The sequence below is a fragment of the Pseudorasbora parva genome, chromosome 20, assembly GCF_024679245.1.
Source record: "Pseudorasbora parva isolate DD20220531a chromosome 20, ASM2467924v1, whole genome shotgun sequence".
Taxonomy (NCBI): domain Eukaryota; kingdom Metazoa; phylum Chordata; class Actinopteri; order Cypriniformes; family Gobionidae; genus Pseudorasbora; species Pseudorasbora parva.
Window position 1 is genome coordinate 41941565 of NC_090191.1, and position 24609 is coordinate 41966173.

Genomic DNA, 24609 nt, shown 5'->3' on the forward strand with positions numbered 1-24609 from the left:
TCGCAGAGGAACCAATCACAGTCGTTTGCGATTATAATTTTTAATCATTTTTTTTTAAATATCCGTCACATTTTAATGTATAGATTGAAAAAAACTTTTAGTGTACAAATATCTCCAATAGAACAAAAATCGTGCTTGACTTTCTTGATTTTCTGAGCCATCACGATTCACGCGCCCCCTTGAGGAAGAGCGAGATTGTAACCGAAAGGCATCGCAACCGTGTGCGCATGCGCAGGTGCATGCTAGTCGCGGCCGCTGCGGGTTTTGCGCACAGGGACGCGACGCGGCTGCTGCGGAGAAATCCATAGCAACGGCGGATAAACATGAGTTACTACAGCAGGTAAGACACCGATGGAAACAATTCTCAGAAATTATTCAAAAGTGACGGCCGTTTTGGGACCGTGGCGCGTGCACGTGTGATATATATTGTCTTTCCTAACTTTGGTGTGTGTTTTTTTCTTCTTCGGCGTGTCCTGTTGCGTTTCAAACGCGCTGTAACATCAGCCATCACGCTAAAAACACACAACAACACAGAACAAAACACAAAAATCTGAATTAAACTGCTGGAATATGAACAGAAAAGATGAGAAAGGCGGGAGAGTATGAATGAATGCGGATTTGATGGGGTGTAACGGTTGAGAAGCAGTTTTGCTAATGATGATAGCAGGGAATGCAGATTAACATTACCGTCTTGAATTAATAAATAATATTTTCGGCTCGTCTGTAAACCACAGCGTTGATAAGATTAAATTATCTTTTATGAATTTGATCAATCTCACAGTGACTTAATGGATCTAATTCATTGCAATCACTAATGTGACCGTTACAAATATCCAGTGGATTCGCGTTTTTTTCTGATATAAGTTAACGTTAGTCATGTGATGTAAGTTGTACGTCATTACTATATTGAAATGATATAATATAGCGGCAGAAAACTAGACTTTTAATTTACTTAGTCACATCATTAAGATTTGAATTGTTTTCAAGACAATTAACCTCCTTCTTATTACTGTAACGCAAAAATAATGATTTGTTGTTTTAATTGTAAAGTATGTATCTGTCGTGCTTCCTTACATTTGCACTGATTTAAAAAACAAATGACATCCTAATTAAGAATAACTACAAATTGAGGGTGAAAATCATTAATCACGTTACAAAATTAGGCTTCATTTTCTTATATTCGATATATATGTTATGTCATACATATGTATGATTTTAAGGCGAATTGACTGACTCTGACTGTATTCACCAAGCGTTTTTCTGAATATATATGTTTCCATGAGCTGTGACTACTACTACTACACACAGAAGGGCCAATTTTCGACAAGGGCCAGATTGTGACGGCTAGACGACTGGGTCAGAGCATCTCCAAAACTGCAGCTCTTGTGGGCTGTTCCCGGTCTGCAGTGGTCAGTATCTATCAAAAGTGCTCCAAGGAAGGTCCAGTGGAGAACCGGCCACAGGGTCATGGGCGGCCAAGGCTCATTGATGACCGTGGGGAGCGAAGGCTGGCCCGTGGGGTCCGATCAAACAGACGAGCTACTGGAGCTCAAACTGCTCTAGAAGTTAATGCTGGTTCTGATAGAAAGCTGTCAGAATACACTAGGGCTGTGCAAGGGCTATCGCAATATCTGAATTATTTTAATAGGCTACTTCAACATTGTGAAAAGTGTTTGTTTTAGGTCACACATTGGGCAGAGAATAGACTGGGCACATTACTGTTACTTATGGGACTTCCTTGACGTTAAAAAGAGTTATTAAATGCTATATAATTTGCGAAAAACAATAACTTGCAGTCTCGCGCTGTTTGACACACACACACCGAAACGTGAACAATGTGTGACAAATGCTTGCTAAAACACAGCTGGTCACTTTCAGAAGTTGTAGCGATGCTTTCTTTCTCATCAGAAAGAATGTGAAACACAAATGGTTTCATTCTCAGTTTTTAAATATTTTTTTAAATAGAATTGAAATAGATTTTACACACTAATTGCAATATCGTATCGCATATCGAATATCGCATTATTTAACAAGATATCGCATTTTTCTACAATATCGCACAGCCCTAGAATACACAGAGCAGCTCAGTTTGTTGCGTATGGGGCGGCAGAGCCGCTGACCAGTCAGGGTGACCTCTGACCCCTGACCCCGCCGAAAGCACCAACAGTGGCACGTGAGCATCAGAACTGGACCACGGAGCAATGGAATAAGGTGGCCTGGTCTGAGGAATCACGTGTTCTTTTACATCACGTGGATGGCCGGGTGTGTGTGTGTGTGTGTGGCTTACCTGGGGAACACATGGCCCCAGGATGCACTATGGGAAGAAGGCGAGCCGGCGGAGGCAGTGTGATGCTTTGGCCAATGTTCTGCTGGGAAACCTTGGGTCCTCCATCCATGTGGATGTTACTTTGACACGCTCCACCTACCTAAGCATTGCTGAGACCATGTTCAGCCTTTCATGGAAACGGTATTCTGGTGGCTGTGGCTCTTCCAGCAGGATAATGCTCCTGACACAAAGCACAAATGCTTCAGGAATGGTTTGAGGAGCACAATAATGTTAACATCTTTAATGTATTTTTTTTTGTTTAGAAGTGTTAATTCTGTTCTGTTGGACACATTCTCTAGTTCTTTTGTTTGTTGCTGTTGTGTTGGTAATACTTATGGAGGGAGTCAGTGTTGTGGATGAATCTGTTCTGACAGCGGTGAAGATGAAAATCTGTCCCGAGTCGAATGCGTTGGCAAGACTTAGATCACTTTGGACATCTGCTCTCAGTTTCTTTGTGTATGTTTTGTCCTCCAAACACTCTATCCAGCTCTATCCTATCAGAGTCACACTCCTTCCTTTCCCATGATGCCGTGAGCTGGAAATCTGTGAGCTTTCGTCTGATGCACAAGGACAGGAAGTGGTTTGGATTTATCTGCAGCTTTTGTTTAACAGACAGTCTGATGTAGTTTCCGTGAAGTCTCATCTCTGATAGCGTCCATTTTGGCTTCTGCTGTATGTTCGGCTCTGTGTGTTCTCTTCAAGGTCTCCCGATTGAACGGAGAGCTTGTTAAAATATGCCGATCTTTATTCAAAATCGTGACTCTTGTGGTTTATTAAAAGCTGACACAGACTGCATTAGGCTTGTTTATTTCTGTGTTTTGCACATGTGTGTCTCCTAGATCTTCCTTATGAACGCAGCTGGCCTGGATTCTCATATCCAGAGCGTTCATTTACAGGGAGTTCATTTATAAAAACAGAAAATGGTCCATCCACTCACTCACAGACGTGATGAATATGTCTGAGAGTGTCATTATTGTGTAATTACGGTCTGTTTGGTGGCCATTAGATGAATGTGGAAGTACAGCACAGCCTGAGATTGGCATCATTATCAGAGCCGTGAGAGGAAACGGCACGCTACCGACGAGATGATTACGGTTTGCGCTTGCATTTATAATCATTTACATTGCAGACGGTTGCTTGCCGAACCAACAACAGCCTGGGTTTTGGAGAGCGTTTACTATTTTCGCTGCCTATTAAAAGGGTTCAGTGTTAAACTTTCCTTCTTTTTAAAATAAAAGTTTCTCAACTTCTTCCTTAGTTCAAAAAGAGCATTAAACTGCAGAAGCAACTTATTTACATGAACAAATCCACATTACAATGTGATCAGATACTTGTGTTTGTCACACTGAGATAACAAGGAGGAACCCAACATTCTCAGAACGCTCTGAGAACATTATTAAAGGCCAGATAACGTTGAACGAACGCTCTATTAACGTTACAGGAAGAACGTTTGCTCATAACGTTGAGGGAACCTTGACAGAACGTTCTGAGAACATTATTAAAGGCCAGATAACATTGAACGAACGCTCTATTAACGTTACAGGAAAAACGTTTGCTCATAACGTTGAGAGAACCTTGACAGAACGTTCTGAGAACATTCCCTCTAGGCTGGGATATATACCGGTACATTAATGACAGACGTGCAGTCGCGCTCAGCAGACGTGTGTGTGTGTGTGTGTGTGTGTGTGTGTGTGGTGGGTTTCACATGGTGAAGGTCTCACACTTCAGAGGCCTCTCACTTCCTCCTGCACACCAAACGCTCCACAGCATCCTACTTTTCAAAGGGCGTCTCTGTGTTGTTGCCATAGCAACCAGCTGCAGCCCTGAGGGCTCACCTGCGGATGTCATGCGTGTGATCCCACATGACCTGCTCACAGGTAGAGACGCCTGAAACCCAGACAGACACACACACACACACACTCAACATGGAAACGGCGAAGAGCTCTTCTCAGCCCGCTTACAGCCGCTGGTCATACAGGTATACACACACACACTCACTGTTACTTTTCAAAAAGATGCAGGTGAGTTGAACATTTCTCACATTGTGTGTATGTGTGTGTGTGTGTGTGTGTTTCATTGAGGTGTGTGTAGTCTTGATTCACATGAGGACGGTTGCTCTGTTGTTGTGTTTGAGGTGTGTTTGCACTCATTGAGATAACAGTGTGTTTTGTTTCCTGAATGACGCCTGTGTTGTTTCCAAATATTGACGTTTATTGTATAATGAAGAATAGAATAGTTACAGTACAACACTACCATAAACATGGATGGATGATAGGTGGATGGATGGATGATAAATGGATGGATGATAGGTAGATAGATTGATGGATGGATGATAGGTAGATGGATGGATGAATGAATGATAGGTAGATGGATGGATGGATGATAGATGGATGGAAGATAGGTAGATAGATGGATGAATGAATGATAGGTAGATGGATGGATGGATGATAGGTAGATAGATGGATGGATGAATGATAGGTAGATGGATGGATGGATGATAGATGGATGGATGATAGGTAGATGGATGGATGAATGAATGATAGGTAGATGGATGGATGGATGATAGGTAGATAGATGGATGGATGATAGGTAGATGGATGGATGAATGAATGATAGGTAGATGGATGGATGGATGATAGATGGATGGAAGATAGGTAGATGGATGGGTGATGGATGGAAGATAGGTAGATCGATGGATGGATGATAGGTAGATGGATGGATGGAAGATAGGTAGATGGATGGGTGATAGATGGATGGAAGATAGGTAGATGGATGGGTGATGGATGGAAGATAGGTAGATCGATGGATGGATGATAGGTAGATGGTTGGGTGATAGATGGATGGAAGATAGGTAGATAGATGGATGGATGATAGGTAGATAGATGGATGGATGGATGATAGATGGATGGAAGATAGGTAGATAGATGGATGGATGGATGATAGATGGATGGAAGATAGGTAGATAGATGGATGGATGGATGATAGATGGATGGATGGATGATAGGTAGATAGATGGATGGATGATAGGTAGATGGATGGATGGATGATAGGTAGATAGATGGATGGATGGATGATAGATGGATGGAAGATAGGTAGATAGATGGATGGATGGATGATAGATGGATGGATGATAGGTAGATAGATGGATGGATGATAGGTAGATAGATGGATGGATGATAGGTAGATAGATGGATGGATGGATGATAGATGGATGGATGGATGATAGGTAGATAGATGGATGGATGATAGGTAGATGGATGGATGGATGATAGGTAGATAGATGGATGGATGGATGATAGATGGATGGAAGATAGGTAGATAGATGGATGGATGGATGATAGATGGATGGAAGATAGGTAGATAGATGGATGGATGGATGATAGATGGATGGATGGATGATAGGTAGATAGATGGATGGATGATAGGTAGATGGATGGATGGAAGATAGGTAGATAGATAATAATAATAATAATAATAATATATTTTATTTGTAAAGTCCTTTTCATAGTTAAAAACAATCCCAAAGTGCTACACACTTAAAAAAAATAAAAAAAAATAAAAATAAATAAAAAAATGAATTAGCAAAAAGTAAAAAATGCTTGTTTAAAAAGAAAGGTTTTTAGTTCTTTCTTGAAAGAGTCTATGGCTTGAGGAGCCCTTAGGTTTTCTGGAAGGGAATTCCAAAGACGCGGTGCGGCTGAGCAGAAGGCTCGATCCCCCATAGTGCGGAGCTTAGTTGTGGATGGTTGAAGAAGGGCTTTATTTCCAGAACGGAGGTTGCGTGAAGAGTTTTGTGTTGCGACGAGTAGTTCCTTTAAGTAGGGGGGTGCGTTTCCGTGGATGCATTGATGGGTAAGTAAGATGATTTTATAATTAATCCTGTATGAAACAGGGAGCCAGTGGAGCGAGTGTGATATGGTCATATTTTCTTATCCTCATTAGGATCCTGGCAGCACTGTTCTGAATGTATTGTAATTTTTGTAGACTTTTGCCAGGAATCCCAAAAAAGAGAGCGTTGCTGTAGTCCAGCCTGGATGAAATAAAAGCATGGACAAGTTTTTCAGCATCTGACAGACCAAGTGTGGGACGGAGTTTAGCAATGTTCCTGAGATGATAGAAGGAGATCTTACACAGATGTTGTATGTGGGCTTCAAATGTGAGTTGAGCATCAAATCTTACTCCCAGGTTAGTGACTGTCGATGAAATTGGAATGTTTTGACCAGAGAAGGTGATGTGCGTTATAGGTGAAGACTGGACCTGGTGTGGTGTACCCACTAAAATAGCTTCTGTTTTGGAGCTATTTAGCTGTAGGAAGTTTGCCTTTATCCATGCCTCAATATCCTCAAGACAGGAGCTCAGAGATGACAGAGTGGCTGTAGATGAAGTGAGGTTGGTTTTTATATATAGCTGAGTGTCATCGGCATAGCAATGAAATGATATTCCATGCCTGTTGATTATTTGGCCTAGGGCTGAAACGATTCATCGAGTAACTCGAGTTAATCGAATCAAAAAAAATCCTCGAGGCAAAATCATCTGCCTCGATGCTTTGCTTAGTCCATTAAACTACACACAGACATTGCAGAAAGACATTTTTTGTGTAAGGACTCGGAGTATGAGCGGATTGCGGTTATATCCGCGGTTCAGGTGCGTAAACATCCCAAAAATTGCAGGTGGATGACAGAAATCGTTAATATGTTGATTTTAATAAAGACGCGGAACTCTCATATCACGCTAAAACGCAATGAATGCGCGTCGTTCTTTAACTTTCGTTTTCATCTCATGTCGAGATCAAAGACCGCAATGCGAGAGAGAGAGAGAGAGAGCGGGCGGGCATCAGCACTGGTAATATCATTTAATATCGCTGTTTTTAAATGAAGACACCTGTGTGTTGAGCTTCAGGATGCGACGCTGAACATTTAAGTTTCATTTGCGGCAGTTCACGCGTCAGCTGAGGAGATACGAGCAACTCCAAACACATGAACGCGATGGACTTTGCAGCTTTGCACGTGGATCACCGTCATTGTGATGTGTGTGAAATCTTTAATGAGACTTTATATATCCAACTTGATAATATCTTCGAAATGCACCATTAGATGTTCTCAATACTAGGCGCATCAAACATCAGAACAAGCTGTAACGCGCGCGCGTTTGTGATGAGCAGCGCTCGTGCTTTCAGAGCTCAGAGCTGCGTGCTTTCATTGATTTGTGTAATTTAAATATCACACTTTAATCATATTTATAGCTACTTACTTAAAACAAGCTGTGTTACAATGATGAATGATTAGCTCAAAAGATCAGCATGTGTGATGTACTTAACTGAATTAAACAGATCTCGCGTTTGATCACGTTCTAGCGGTTATTCCTCCGTGTGATGTATAGGTTGTCGACCCTTATTTATGTAAATGTAATTTTGCCAAATAAGTGTTTTTGTTTTGTTTAGCAACCTACTTCAGTGTAGCTAATATGTGACGATAGCATCGCGCTTAACACGGAGGATTTGAAGTTGTGAATACCGGGTGCGGGTGGATGGTTTGCTTCTAACAGCTGATTCGGTGACGATAGAGCTGATCCGCACAGCTCTTGCTCCAAGTTAACCTGTCCAATATGTTTTGCTTCAGTAAAGGAGTAAATAAGACAGTAAATGCTCATGTCATGCCTGAGCTGAAGCTGAAACATGAAAGTTAAGTTGCACTACATAAATACAATGTTTAGTTATTTATATTATTTATAGAATATTTATAGAATATTTGAATATTTATATTATATAGAATTTATAGAATATTTATATTATTTATATTGGCATTATTGTTATTTATATTACTATTATTTAGATTTATTGGTTGTAGGTTTAGTTTTAGATTGAACTATGTTTACCTTTTTAAAGTAATTTGAAATAGATTTTTATTTAATATGGCAATTGTATGCATTACATTTTTTTAGTTTCACAGTTATTAATGTATGCAATTTCAGCAATAAAACTAAATTTTTCTAAAAAGAAAACACATTAGATGTTAATTTTAAGATACCCGTCTTTTTGTCTCTTATTGCTCTTTAATAAAGAAAAAGTAATTATTATCCGATTAATCGATTAATCGATCGATTAAGTGGTAGATTAATCGATTACAAAAAGAATCGATAGCTGCAGGCCAAGGGGAAGAGTATAAATGGTGAACAAAATCGGGCCGAGGACCGACCCTTGCGGGACACCACAAGTTACTGTATGCGTCTGAGACTTTACACCTCCCAAGGAAACATACTCTGTTCTTCCAGACAGGTATGACTGGAACCAGCTCAAAGCAGTGTCAGAGAGTCCGATAGAATGATGGAGACGCTGAAGGAGGATATTGTGATCAACCGTGTCAAAAGCAGCAGATAAATCCAGTAAAATGAGCAGCGATGGTGTGCCGGTATCAGCTGCCATCAACAGGTCATTTGTGACCCTGATCAGGGCTGTTTCAGAACTATGAGCGGAACGGAAACCAGACTGAAATTTTTCAAAAAGGGAGTTTGAATTTAGATGATCCTGAAGATGGGCAGCAACAACTTTTTCTAGAACTTAGGACAAGAATGGAAGGTTGGAAATAGGCCTGTAGTTTGCAAGAACGTCAGGGTCTGAAGTGGGGTTTTTCAGAAGGGGTTTGATGACAGCAGTTTTAAGAGCAGATGGAACATGACCAGTACGTAGAGAATGGTTGATGACTTTGGTTATTAAGGGACTAAGAGAGCTGATGTGTGTTTTCACCAAAGCTGTGAGTAAAGGGTCCAGCATACAGGTGGAAGCTTTCATCCTGCTGATGATGTCCTCAACTTGTTGCTTAGAGATTTCAGGAAAACAACAGAGAGGCTGGAAGGTCCCAGGCTGTGGTTCGGCAGTAGGGACAGATAGAGCAGCAGTGCTGGAAAGGAGAGAGTGGATGGTCTCAACTTTTTTCCTAAAGAAGGTGATAATGGATGGATGGATAGGTAGATAGATGGATGGATGATAGGTAGATAGATGGATGGATGGATGATAGATGGATGGATGATAGGTAGATAGATGGATGGATGATAGGTAGATGGATGGATGGATGATAGGTAGATAGATGGATGGATGATAGGTAGATAGATGGATGGATGATAGGTAGATAGATGGATGGATGGATGATAGATGGATGGATGGAAGATAGGTAGATAGATGGATGGATGATAGGTAGATGGATGGATGGATGATAGGTAGATAGATGGATGGATGATAGGTAGATGGATGGATGGATGATAGGTAGATGGATGGATGGAAGATAGGTAGATAGATGGATGGATGATAGGTAGATAGATGGATGGATGATAGATGGATGGAAGATAGGTAGATAGATGGATGGATGGATGGATGGATGGATGATAGGTAGATAGATGGATGGATGGATGATAGATGGATGGATGATAGGTAGATAGATGGATGGAAGATAGGTAGATAGATGGATGGATGATAGGTAGATGGATGGGTGATAGATGGATGGATGATAGGTAGATAGATGGATGGATGATAGATGGATGGAAGATAGGTAGATGGATGGGTGATAGATGGATGGATGATAGGTAGATAGATGGATGGATGGATGGATGGATGAATGAATGAATGATAGGTAGATGGATGGATGGATGATAGATGGATGGAAGATAGTTTAATGGATGGATGGATGGATGGATGATAGACAGATGGATGGATGATGGATTGATAGATAGATAGATAGATAGATAGATAGATAGATAGATAGATAGATAGATAGATAGATAGATAGATAGATAGATAGATAGATGGATGGATGGATGGATGGATGGATGGATGGATAGATGGATGGATAGATTAATGATTCTGTTTCTCTGAGAGCTGTAGTTTTCCGTTTATCACTTGCTTTCCTCATACAGCACTGCACTATTAGTGCTCTTTCTTTCTTTCTTTCTTTCTTTCTTTCTTTCTTTCTTTCTTTCAGATGTGTGTGTTAAACAGTGTGTGTGACGTATTACCTCAGGTTGTCATGTTGGTGATGGTAGCCATGGTTACACAGGTGTCACATCAGACAGCTTGTGTGTCATCTTACGTCAGTCACACCGTGAGCATGAAACATTCATCCAGTTGTGTGTGTGTGTGTGTGTGTGTGTGTGTTCAGATCCACTCATCTTCATCACTGACTCTTTCTCTCTTGTTTATCTCTCCTCTGTGTCCGTTTGTAATCGCCATGGATACAAAGACCCTCCAGTTCCTCCAGCTTCGCGTCCACCGCCACGACTAGGTACAACACACACAAACACACACACACTACAGTCACACTCACTGCTGTTCACTAACGGCCCTGTACATCATGATGCAGTACATTTTACAGTTTCATATTCCTTTGAACACAGGAAATGTTTCTCCAATCTGTGTGTGGGTGTGTGTGTGTGTGTTTGTGTGTGTGTATTTTTAGATGTGAGGATGTTTGTGAGGAATTGATTTTCTTTCGTTTGGGTGTCTCGGTTGCCTAGCAACACAATGGCTGATACTGGACTGATGCAAACACTTTCAACATGTCAAATTATGTGTTTTAGGATCAGATTCAGAATTTGGGGATTGTAATGAGCTTATCTACGGAATGAGATGGTGTGTGTGTGTGTGTGTGTGTGTGTGTGTGTGTGTGTGTGTGTGTGTGTGTGTGTGTGTGTGTGTGTGTGTGTGTGTGTGAATAGGTTCACAATGTTGTTTTGTTGTGTTTCAGTGTGCTGGAGGACGACAGTCTGAACCTCAGACAGCAGAAACTGGAGAAACAGGTGAGACATTTACACACAATTAAACAACACACCATGAGACTAGGGGTGGGCGATATAGCCTCAAAATTATATCACGATATTTCAAGAATATTTGTGATAACGATATTTATGACGATATAGAAAAAAAATATATGGAACAAAATGTATTGGTTATTGCAGCTGGTAGGCAGCAGCATTATTAGTGCAAACAAAATTAACGGCATTGTTTATCCTCTTCCAATGAGCTAATGTCAATGATGAGAGAATATTTAATTCAAAGTGTAAATCTACTTTCATAAGGTACAAGTTACTAGTGTTTTCACTGGAAATCTTAAAGGGGGGGTGAAATGCTGTTTCATGCATACTGATCTTTTTACACTGTTAAAGACTTGGAATCCCATACTAAACATAGACAAAGTTTCAAAAGTTAAGGTGGACGTTTGATGGGAGTATTTCTTTGTCAAAAATACTACTTCCGGTTAGTCATAAGTTTCGGCAAGTTTTTTGAGATCATGCGTCCCCATTGACGTTAGTGGGGGCGGAATTTCCTTGTATGGGCCTTACGGACAATTCTACCGGAAGAGCGTGAGAGAGAGAGAGGGAGAGAGCGAAAGCAACAGGCTACGCCCATCAAAGCGCTGGCTTGTAGGATGCTAAACAGGTGATATAACCAGTAGCTACTGACTTACCCACTGATAGGCCGGCGGTCGATCTGTATTAGCACTTTCCTCACGCCACGGGCGAATCACTTTCCTCACTGAGCGACTCACTTTCCTCACGCGGCGGGCGAATCACTTTCCTCACAGAGCGAATCACTTTCCTCACAGAGCGAATCACTTTCCTCACAGAGCGAATCACTTTCCTCACAGAGCGAATCACTTTCCTCACAGAGCGACTCACTTTCCTCACTGCAGCGCGCTGCTGCACACGTCATTATTTAGCTCCGCTCACACCACACGCCCCCACCCGCTCAGCTTTTTTCGGAAAGACTCGGAACAGCGCATCTTTCTTATATAATTATAAAAAAAATAAAGACTTTTCAGAGATATGCAGGATGCAATGCTACTCTATAGGTACTCAAGATTGACATGACACTGACTGAAACTGAGTGTTTCACCCCCCCTTTAAAATAAAATCAAAGTTTAAAAAGTTCATTAGTTTAGCAATAAAGTAATTTACGCCATGGTCTGTCTGAATATTCAATTCTGATTGCCTGGAAGATGTACAATAGCAGAGGTAATTCCAAGTTAGCTAAAATACCGTTCTGTATTAATGAGCTGTTTTCATTAAGAAGCGCGCGCGCACACACACACACACACACGCACGTCACTCGCATACAGAGATCGCACTGCAGATTCAGGAGCACGGAAACTAGTTATCAACGCCGCCTGCGACCTTTAGAACCAAAATAGCTAAGCTACAGGATCACTACATTATATTTCTCAGCAATTATGGCGTTACTCGCTATTTTAAAGAAATAAACGCACATCTGTCTGCATAACTGCATTGTTAACAGAGACACTGAACAGACACAGTCACGCATGTATGAATCTCTCTCTCTCTCTCTCTCTCTCTCTCTCTCTCTCTCTCTCTCTCTCTCTCTCTCTCTCTCTCTCTCTCTAATTCAAATGAATGCTATAATCCATTCATTCAAATAAACGTATTACTTTATACACTACTTTCTTTATCTCTGTGTCTCATTCGAAGCGCGCACAATGCTAGATCTAACTAGCCGTAACTGACGAAAATAACCGTCAATGTTACCCTTCCGGTCTTATTGCGCGGCAAACATCAATAACAGCTTTAAGCTGAGCTGTCAAGAGAGCTGACCTCTTGCAACCAAGTAGCTCGCCTTTAGGTACTAAATCATCATCATCATCATCATCATCATCATCATCATCATCATCATCATCATCGGAGGCTGACGTGCTGCTCTTTGTGCTCTTCTCTCTCAGACAGGTGTTGTTGTTGTGCGCGCTAGGGAAAGTAAATACGCCATACGTCATCGCGTCGCTATATCATTGATATCGTGATATGGCACTTTTTTTATCATGTAAAAATGTATACCGGTGTTATCGCGGACGATATGATATGGCACACCCCTACATGAGACACAAAAACATGATTCAACACAATAAAACACACATCAAGACAATAATACACACAGCAAAAAACAATAATACACACAAAACACAATAATACACACATCAAGACAATAATACACACAGCAAAAAACAATAATACACACAAAACACAATAATACACACAGCAAAAAACAATAATACACACAAAACACAATAATACACACAGCAAAACAATAATACACACAAAACACAATAAAACACACATCAAGACAATAATACACACAAAACACAATAATACACACATCAAGACAATAATACACACAAAACACAATAATACACACAAAACACAATAATACACACATCAAGACAATAATACACACAAAACACAATAATACACACATCAAGACAATAATACACACATCAAAACACAATAATACACACAAAACACAATAATACACACATCAAAACACAATAATGCACACATCAAAACACAATAATACACACAAAACACAAAAATACACACAGCAAAACACAATAATACACACAAAACACAATAATACACACATCAAAACACAATAATACACACAAAACACAATAATACACACAAAACACAGTAATACACAAACAACACAATAATACACACATCAAGACAATAATACACACAAAACACAAAAATACGCACAGCAAGACAATAATACACACAAAGCACAAAAATACGCACAGCAAGACAATAATACACACAAAACACAATAATACACACAGCAAAACACAATAATACACACAAAACACAATAATACACACATCAAGACAATAATACACACAAATCACAATAATACACACATCAAGACAATTATACACACATCAAAACACAATAATACACACATCAAAACACAATAATACACACATCAAAACACAATAATACACACATCAAAACACAATAATACACACATCAAAACACAATAATACACACAGCAAAACACAATAATACACACAGCAAAACACAATAATACACAAACAACACAAAAATACACACAGCAAAACACAATAATACACACAAAACACAATAATACACACATCAAAACACAATAATACACACATCAAAACAATAATACACACAGCAAAACACAATAATAAACACATCAAAACACAATAATACACACATCAAAACAATAATACACACAAAACACAAAAATACACACAGCAAAACACAATAATACACACAAAACACAATAATACACACATCAAAACAATAATACACACAGCAAAACACAATAATACACACATCAAAACAATAATACACACACATCAAAACACAATAATACACACATCAAAACAATAATACACACATCAAAACACAATAATACACACATCAAAACACAATAATACACACATCAAAACACAATAATACACACAAAACACAATAATACACACATCAAAACACAATAATACACACATCAAAACACAATAATACACACAAAACACAATAATACACACATCAAAACACAATAATACACACAAAACACAATAATACACACATCAAAACAATAATACACACAAAACACAATAATACACACATCAAAACACAGTAATACACACAAAACACAATAATACACACATCAAGACAATAATACACACAAAACACAATAATACACACATCAAGACAATAATACACACATCAAAACACAATAATACACACAAAACACAATAATACACACATCAAAACACAATAATGCACACATCAAAACACAATAATACACACAAAACACAAAAATACACACAGCAAAACACAATAATACACACAAAACACAATAATACACACATCAAAACACAATAATACACACAAAACACAATAATACACACAAAACACAGTAATACACAAACAACACAATAATACACACATCAAGACAATAATACACACAAAGCACAAAAATACGCACAGCAAGACAATAATACACACAAAACACAATAATACACACAGCAAAACACAATAATACACACAAAACACAATAATACACACATCAAGACAATAATACACACAAATCACAATAATACACACATCAAGACAATTATACACACATCAAAACACAATAATACACACATCAAAACACAATAATACACACATCAAAACACAATAATACACACATCAAAACACAATAATACACACAGCAAAACACAATAATACACAAACAACACAAAAATACACACAGCAAAACACAATAATACACACAAAACACAATAATACACACATCAAAACACAATAATACACACATCAAAACAATAATACACACAGCAAAACACAATAATAAACACATCAAAACACAATAATACACACATCAAAACAATAATACACACAAAACACAAAAATACACACAGCAAAACACAATAATACACACAAAACACAATAATACACACATCAAAACAATAATACACACAGCAAAACACAATAATACACACATCAAAACAATAATACACACACATCAAAACACAATAATACACACATCAAAACAATAATACACACATCAAAACACAATAATACACACATCAAAACACAATAATACACACATCAAAACAATAATACACACATCAAAACACAATAATACACACAAAACACAATAATACACACATCAAAACACAATAATACACACATCAAAACACAATAATACACACAAAACACAATAATACACACATCAAAACACAATAATACACACAAAACACAATAATACACACATCAAAACAATAATACACACAAAACACAATAATACACACATCAAAACACAATAATACACACAAAACACAATAATACACACATCAAAACAATAATACACACAAAACACAATAATACACACAAAACACAATAATACACACAAAACACAATAATACACACATCAAAACACAATAATACACACATCAAAACACAATAATACACACATCAAAACAATAATACACACATCAAAACACAATAATACACACAAAACACAATAATACACACATCAAAACACAATAATACACACATCAAAACACAATAATACACACAAAACACAATAAAACACACATCAAGACAATAATACACACAAAACACAATAATACACACATCAAGACAATAATACACACAAAACACAATAATACACACAAAACACAATAATACACACATCAAGACAATAATACACACAAAACACAATAATACACACATCAAAACAATAATACACACAAATCACAATAATACACACATCAAAACACAATAATACACACAAAACACAATAATACACACATCAAAACACAATAATGCACACATCAAAACACAATAATACACACAAAACACAAAAATACACACAGCAAAACACAATAATACACACAAAACACAATAATACACACATCAAAACACAATAATACACACAAAACACAATAATACACACAAAACACAGTAATACACAAACAACACAATAATACACACATCAAGACAATAATACACACAAAACACAAAAATACGCACAGCAAGACAATAATACACACAAAGCACAAAAATACGCACAGCAAGACAATAATACACACAAAACACAATAATACACACAGCAAAACACAATAATACACACAAAACACAATAATACACACATCAAGACAATAATACACACAAATCACAATAATACACACATCAAGACAATTATACACACATCAAAACACAATAATACACACATCAAAACACAATAATACACACATCAAAACACAATAATACACACATCAAAACACAATAATACACACAGCAAAACACAATAATACACACAGCAAAACACAATAATACACAAACAACACAAAAATACACACAGCAAAACACAATAATACACACAAAACACAATAATACACACATCAAAACACAATAATACACACATCAAAACAATAATACACACAGCAAAACACAATAATAAACACATCAAAACACAATAATACACACATCAAAACAATAATACACACAAAACACAAAAATACACACAGCAAAACACAATAATACACACAAAACACAATAATACACACATCAAAACAATAATACACACAGCAAAACACAATAATACACACATCAAAACAATAATACACACACATCAAAACACAATAATACACACATCAAAACAATAATACACACATCAAAACACAATAATACACACATCAAAACACAATAATACACACATCAAAACAATAATACACACATCAAAACACAATAATACACACAAAACACAATAATACACACATCAAAACACAATAATACACACATCAAAACACAATAATACACACAAAACACAATAATACACACATCAAAACACAATAATACACACAAAACACAATAATACACACATCAAAACAATAATACACACAAAACACAATAATACACACATCAAAACAATAATACACACATCAAAACACAATAATACACACATCAAAACACAATAATACACACAAAACACAATAATACACACATCAAAACAATAATACACACAAAACACAATAATACACACAAAACACAATAATACACACATCAAAACAATAATACACACAGCAAAACACAATAATACACACAAAACACAATAATACACACAAAACACAATAATACACACATCAAAACACAATAATACACACATCAAAACACAATAATACACACATCAAAACACAATAATACACACAGCAAAACACAATAATACACAATAACGTGTCAAGACATAATAAAACTCAAAAAACAACATTAAAACAGACAATAAAGCACAAATAGTATACAATATCACACAAACACAATAACATAGATTAAAACACAAATATGCATCCAAACAAAGTAAAAAGTCAAATTAATACAATAACACACACACACACACACACACACACACACACACACACACACACACACACACACACACACACACACCTGTGCACACAGTGAGAGGCGCTGCAGTTATACCGTTGGTGTTTGAGAGGGTTTTGCTGTAAAAGAGTTCACGTGGTTTCCTGTGAAGCGGAGCCGCCTTCTCCCTCTCTGGTACCGAAACTCTTCTGCTCTCAAACTCTCCTCCTTTCGTCATCTCATCCCTTTTCTCATTCACTCGCTGTCCGCTTCTGCTGTCGTGAGGATGATCGTAGCGAGCCTTCGTCAACTTCTTCATCTTCCCGTGAGTGTTTCGTTTCTGAGAGTGTTTCGTTTAACATCCTCCTGATCTTTGTCAGTTATCGCTCACTTCCTGTGCTCTCGATGTTATTATCTTCTTTGCAACTCTCAAACGTTTGAACACTCCAACTTACTCTGCCTTTATGACTGTTTTGCACATTTTAGAACCATATTTAATTATCAAAACTATGAAATAACACAAACGGAAGTGTGGGAATGATATAGTGGTCACAATTTTGTAGCTTGAAGTGCTCAGATATTTAAAAAAAAGCGTATTATTTATATACTATTATAGGATTAAGTCATATTTTGCGAGTTAAATGATCGCACAGTCGAGCCGTGTTTATATGACCGAGCGGCAACCTCCCGCGGTCTCTCTTGAAGCCAATACAGAAGTAATGTAAACTGCAGTTCATCGACTGGCCACTAGAGCGGCTCCAGAAGGAGCAGAATCTCACTGAGCTCATGTTAAAATGCCCAACTTTACAGCAGAATAAAACATGTTTACAGTCTGATACAAATTGTGGTTTTGGTCTATACGGCTAATTTTGCCCTTCATGACGACTGTGAGGGGGGTGGATCTTTTTATAACTCATTCGTTTACTCTATATAAAGCCGTAAAGTTCTGCATAATTAAGGGCGTGGCCACTTTGAGTGACAGGTGGATAGCCATTTATCCGCCGTCTATAGACCCTTTTACTGTTTGTATACAATGATGACGTAGCAACGTATGCGCGCGCATTTTGGCAACAAACTGTGGGGAGAATCAGCAGCATGTCAAGCTACGTGAGCGGATTAAGCAACACAAACCGAGAAAGTTATTTTAAAAAGTTGACTTTATCAAATGGTATTCGGCTGCCAGATCCGTGTACTATAGTGGAGTGGAGAGAAGACGTTAGCAGATGGCCAGATATATACAGTGGTCGGATATATACGTATTTAGTTGAGAAACCGAGCGTGTACACCCGAGACAAGCATATAAATCACCGGATGCTTATGAATGCGTTGTCTGTGGGCATGTACAGAATGTCCAATACAATTTTCTACATTTATTCTTATTCTTCACACAGACATACATTTATCCTTTTCCTTACATTTTATGTTGTTATTGATTCGTATGTGTCGACACACTTTTGTTTAAAGTTTAATTTTGTAATGCTATAGTACTTTAATAGCAACTATGTTGCTTGCATACATTTCTCAGATGGTTATTTTACAATTAAACTATTAATAAAATCATTACAAATTGATAAGTACTGTGATTATTGATATGATAATCTGGGGGTAGGGAGTACATTATACACACCAGTGGCAGCCAATGTTGGGAGGTTTATTATAAAGCATTAAGTTTCAAGTGCAGTAAGTGTTTTACAAATGTATTTTTTTTATGCGAGCATTTTTATGTCCTCGTTCCAATCAATGCATTAATCGCCTGCAGCCACAGGTACCGCCGGTTCTTCTGAAACGGCCGTGATCCTGTCGGAGTCCTATTAAACTGAAGCCCATTGGTGGAATAGCGATTAGTGCAACCGAAAACGCAACAGCCAGACATTTTGATGCTGGGAAACCGTTTTGATAAACTTTCGGAGTTGCTCACACGTTAGAACCACTAGGGAAGGGAACAACACCACTTCCGTTGCCACAATGCGCGCACAACTCTTTGATCACGTGGGCTGTAAAAGGGTCTATAGTCATTGAGTCGCCTAAGCTCCGCCCACATTCCGCCTTTTTGCCCATTTTCTGTTATGCGGGAGTGACACGCGATGACTCGCTGGCAAGATGGCGACGCCCAGCTCGCCTCTACTTTAAGCTTCAGAACGGCTAATCGGAATCCAATGGGTGACGTCACGGACACTACGTCCATATTTTTTTACAGTCTATGTATATGACGAACAGATTGAATTTATGCTTTTATTTGTGTCTGCAGAGGGCGCTGTTGGAGCAGAAGCAGCGGCGGAAGCGCCAGGAGCCGCTGATGGTCCAGCCGAACCCAGAGGGACGTCCGCGGCGCTCACGGCCCCGTCGCAGCGAAGAACAAGCGCCGCTCGTGGAGCCCAACGTCAGCACGAGCAGTGACATCATCCTAGATGGTAGGGCTGCATGATATTGAAGAAAAATGCGTTATGCAATGTCTTGTTAAATAATGCGATATTCGATAAGCGATACGATATTGCTATTAGTGTGTAAAATCTATTTAAATTATATTAAAACAAAAAGAAAGCAAAAAGAAAGTCTAATGGAGACAGCCTTATTCACTCCTGTCTTCCCTTCGTCTGTTTTGTTTTGATATCATTTGTTTAATAGTCCTTGCTTCTCTTATCTGTTTCTCAGGACTAGGATCTGTTTGTCCTTCACTCTCTCTCTCTCTCTCTCTGGGAAGGTTTTTTGCGGTCTGACTTATGTATTTTTCCACTGTCAAACTAAATTAAATTAAATGACAAGCCTTGTTCTCTGAACCTGCTTAATAGATCCAGAAAAATCACACACTTTGATTTGCATTCAGTATCTGTCCCTGCAGCCGTGTGTGTGTGTGTGTGTGTGTGTGTGTGTGTGTGTGTATGTGTGTGTGTGATTGCAGTGTTGGGTAAGTTACTCTAAAAAAGTAATGAATTACTAGTTACTAATTACATCTTCAATAGTGTAATTAGACTACTGTACAAATTACTCTCTCCATAAAGTATTTAATAACTTATTACTAATTACTTTATAAATCCTATAATCATCCTCGACTAGTGAAGTGATTCAAGGAATGACATGAAACGACTCCAAATAAATAACATAAAACTACATTAATTATTCGTATTAACTGACCAAAGTATTACAAATTTGAGAAGGATACATACAAACATGCATTTTAAAGGTCTCGTTCGTCGCGTGTTTTCAAAGCTTTGATTATGTTTACAGTCTGCATTATAACATGAGTTCATGTTTCGCGTGTAAAGAAACACAGTATTTTTCACACAATTTACTTATCTGTACAGCGCTTCCCGTGTTGTGATTGGACAGCAGCTTAGCGCACTTTTCCCAGTAAGGTCCCGCCTCTTACCATAACGGGGCGATGACAGCGCTGAATGCGCCACGCGGGAGAGCAACGAGACCACGCCCCCTATTTTGCGTGTTCTTGTGGGCGGAGCTTTAGTCAACAAACGGTTCTAGTGACGTCATCACAGCAGGAAGTGCAGCGGTGTCGTCCAAACCGGCCGCTCGCTGTTAAATAAAATATCTCGCTTGGCATTGAACTTTGAGCTTTATAATTTTACAGGTATTATTTATGCTCTAACAGCAACATTACACACTAACTAAAGTTTGAAAGATGGAATCGCGAAGAACGGGACCTTTAAAGTTAGACTTTCAATTTTGATGTTAATTCCACTATTATATTACATATAATTGTTCTACAGTCTGCACAGTATTTAATTCAATTACATTAGGAGTGACTATAATTAAATTACAGAAAAAATAACAGTAATCCCTTTCAAGGGAAAAGTAGGCAAGTAAAAGTTTATTTGTATATTTCATACCCAATGGCAATTCAAAGTGCTTTACATAGAAATTAATTAAAATAGTGATAACATATGCATGAGAAAAAAGAATACCATGTGGACGAATGAAAAATTAAAAACAAGGATAATTAAAAATTAAATTAAAAAAATAAAATTTTATAAAATGGTCAGATACACAAAATTTCATGGTCTGAAATAAAAATAAAAATTTCTTCAGTTTACAGTCTACATAATAATAATAATACATTTTATTTGTATTGCACTTAACATTTGGAACAAATCTCAAAGTGCTACACTTAAGATCATTTAAAAATGGTCAAATACTAATAGATTAATCCGCTTGTTAAGTCGTGACGTAAGGAACGCCGTTTCTGAGTCCAAGCCTCAACTCGTTTCACTGGAGAATGCCATTAACGCCCGTTTATGAGCGCTATTTATTGATATTAAACATCAAACGTTTAAAAAAAGTTAAACATTTTAAATACTTACAGTCTACACAACAGTCTCTGTGCTCACAGCGTCAGACATTAATATTTTAACGATTTATAAAAGATGAATCACTGTCTGGCCATCTGGAATTTTGCTATGGAGAAAAAGGTTATGATTATGGCTTTTTTTGTAGTATTACACCACATTGTGTGTGTATATTAGCACTGTTTGTAGTTTTTCTTGTGGTATAAGATAGAGCGTTTGGACCCGGAAGCGCTGCCGCGTGACGTCAGCCTTAACAACCGGATAGTTAAAAATCAAAAGTTCTCCTAAAAAGAAATGTTTAAAGTCCTTTTTTAAAAGTCTCAAGAGCTTGAGGTGCCCTCAGATGGTCACATGTCCCATCTTAATTAGAACACCACAAATTACACCCGACAATGATTGCATGTGTGTTTGTCCGGCAGGGATCGACGGGCCTGCGGCTCTGCTGGGATCGGATGCTCCGGATCTGGGAAGTAAGATCCAGGTTTTGTCCGTCAGTCAGCCGACCCAATCCTCTCCGCCCGCCTCAGAAGAGCCAGAGTCAGACGCCGACACCCTCACACTCCTGGAGCCCAAGACTGACATACACACACTGCTGCAGAGACGCGGTAACACACACACACACACACACACATGCTTACACACACCAATCAAAATGCTTCTGAATTTATAATGTTTCTACTGCACTGCAAAAAATGCTCTTCTTACTTAAAAATGTTGTCTTGTTTCCTGTCTAAATATGTAAAAATTCTTAAATCAAGATGCATTTACTAGATAAGTAAAACAACACAAGATATTTTTCTTTATTTTCTTAAAAATTAAATCAAAATGAAGTGAGGTTTTGCTTAAAACAGGCAAAATGATCTGCCAATGGAGTGAGAAAAATAATCTTGTTTCTTCTTTCTGTCACCAAACTGAAATAAGATTATTTTTCTCACCCCATTGGCAGATCATTTTGCCTGTTTTAAGCAAAAACTCACTTCATTTTGATATATTTTTCTTCCAGAAAACAAGCAAAAATATCTTATGTCATTTTACCTATCTGGGAAATTAATATTGATTTAGGAATATTTAGATATTTGGACTGGAAACAAGACAAAATTACTAAATAAGAAGAGCATTCTTTGCAGTGTGGAAATAGCACACACACACACACACACACACACACACACACACACACACACACACACACACACACACACACACACACACACACACACACACACAGTGCAGGATGGTGAATTGTGTGTGTGTGTCTCAGGAGATTGTGTGTAAATGGCAGATCATCGGCTGTTGTTTCTCATCTCGAGCTCTCTAAACTCTGTTCCTCTCAGGACTGTCTGGCAGCATGAACTACGACGAGGCCAGCGAGGATGAGGACGATGAAGCCGAAAACCGGAGCCGATCGCTTTCCCCGAACACAGAGAGCACACGACCTGCTTCAGCCTCTAGCACTAAATCCACCACGGTGAGACACATACACACACACACACACACACACACACACACACACACACATGTTGGTCTATGTGGTTTACAGGGACTCTCCATAGGCGTAATGGTTTTTATACTGTACAAACCGTATTTTCTATCCCCCTTACACTGCTCCTGCCCCTAAACCTACCCATCACAGGAAACATTCTGCATTTTTACTTTCTCAAAAAAACATCATTTAGTATGTTTTTAAGGCCATTTGAATTATGAGGACATTTGATATGTCCTCATAAACCACCTTTATAGTGTAATACCAGTGTAATACCCATGTAGTTATACAAATTTGTGTCCTCATAAACCACATAAACAGGCTCACACACACACACACACACACACACACACACACACACACACACACACACACACACACACACTACCCCTGCCCCTAAATCTACCCATCACACACACACACATACTGCCCCTGCCCCTAAACCTACCCATCACACATACACACACACACACACTGCCGCTGCCCCTAAACCTACCCATCACACATACACACACACACACACTGCCGCTGCCCCTAAACCTCCCCATCACACACACACACTGCCCCTGCCCCTAAACCTACCTATCACACACACACACACTTTAATGTGAAGTATCTAGAAAAAGTAGCACCATGGCAGAAGGAGAGTGCCCCAAAACACATTTTATGCCAGACTACACAAATGTACCCCAGTCTTATAAGCGTTAAACATAATGACAATCACACTGTACAGTTTATAACAGTTGTTTCAAACCTGTATAAATCCTCAGCTGAACACGAGGGAAGATATTTTGAAGAATGTCAGAAACCAAACAGTTAACTGGAGCCATTGACCATAG

At 38.3% G+C, this 24609-nt stretch overlaps 1 protein-coding gene across 3 annotated transcripts in view; it reads left to right on the top strand.

The window, feature by feature from the left end:
- The first annotated feature begins 207 nt into the window (after positions 1 to 207).
- tulp3 (TUB like protein 3) overlaps positions 208 to 24609 on the top strand; it is a 38749-nt gene continuing 14347 nt past the window's right edge. The window contains exons 1-7 of one of the 3 annotated variants that reach the window (XM_067428271.1): positions 8952 to 9267; positions 10336 to 10437; positions 10553 to 10596; positions 11059 to 11110; positions 20241 to 20403; positions 22710 to 22895; positions 23622 to 23755. In XM_067428271.1, the coding sequence (XP_067284372.1) occupies positions 9022 to 9267; positions 10336 to 10437; positions 10553 to 10596; positions 11059 to 11110; positions 20241 to 20403; positions 22710 to 22895; positions 23622 to 23755 (927 nt within the window). In that variant the 5' untranslated portion in view covers positions 8952 to 9021. Of the gene's footprint in view, positions 341 to 8951; positions 9268 to 10335; positions 10438 to 10552; positions 10597 to 11058; positions 11111 to 18170; positions 18318 to 20240; positions 20404 to 22709; positions 22896 to 23621; positions 23756 to 24609 lie in introns of those variants that run through there. The other 2 variants (XM_067428272.1, XM_067428273.1) reach the window with 2 other exon arrangements.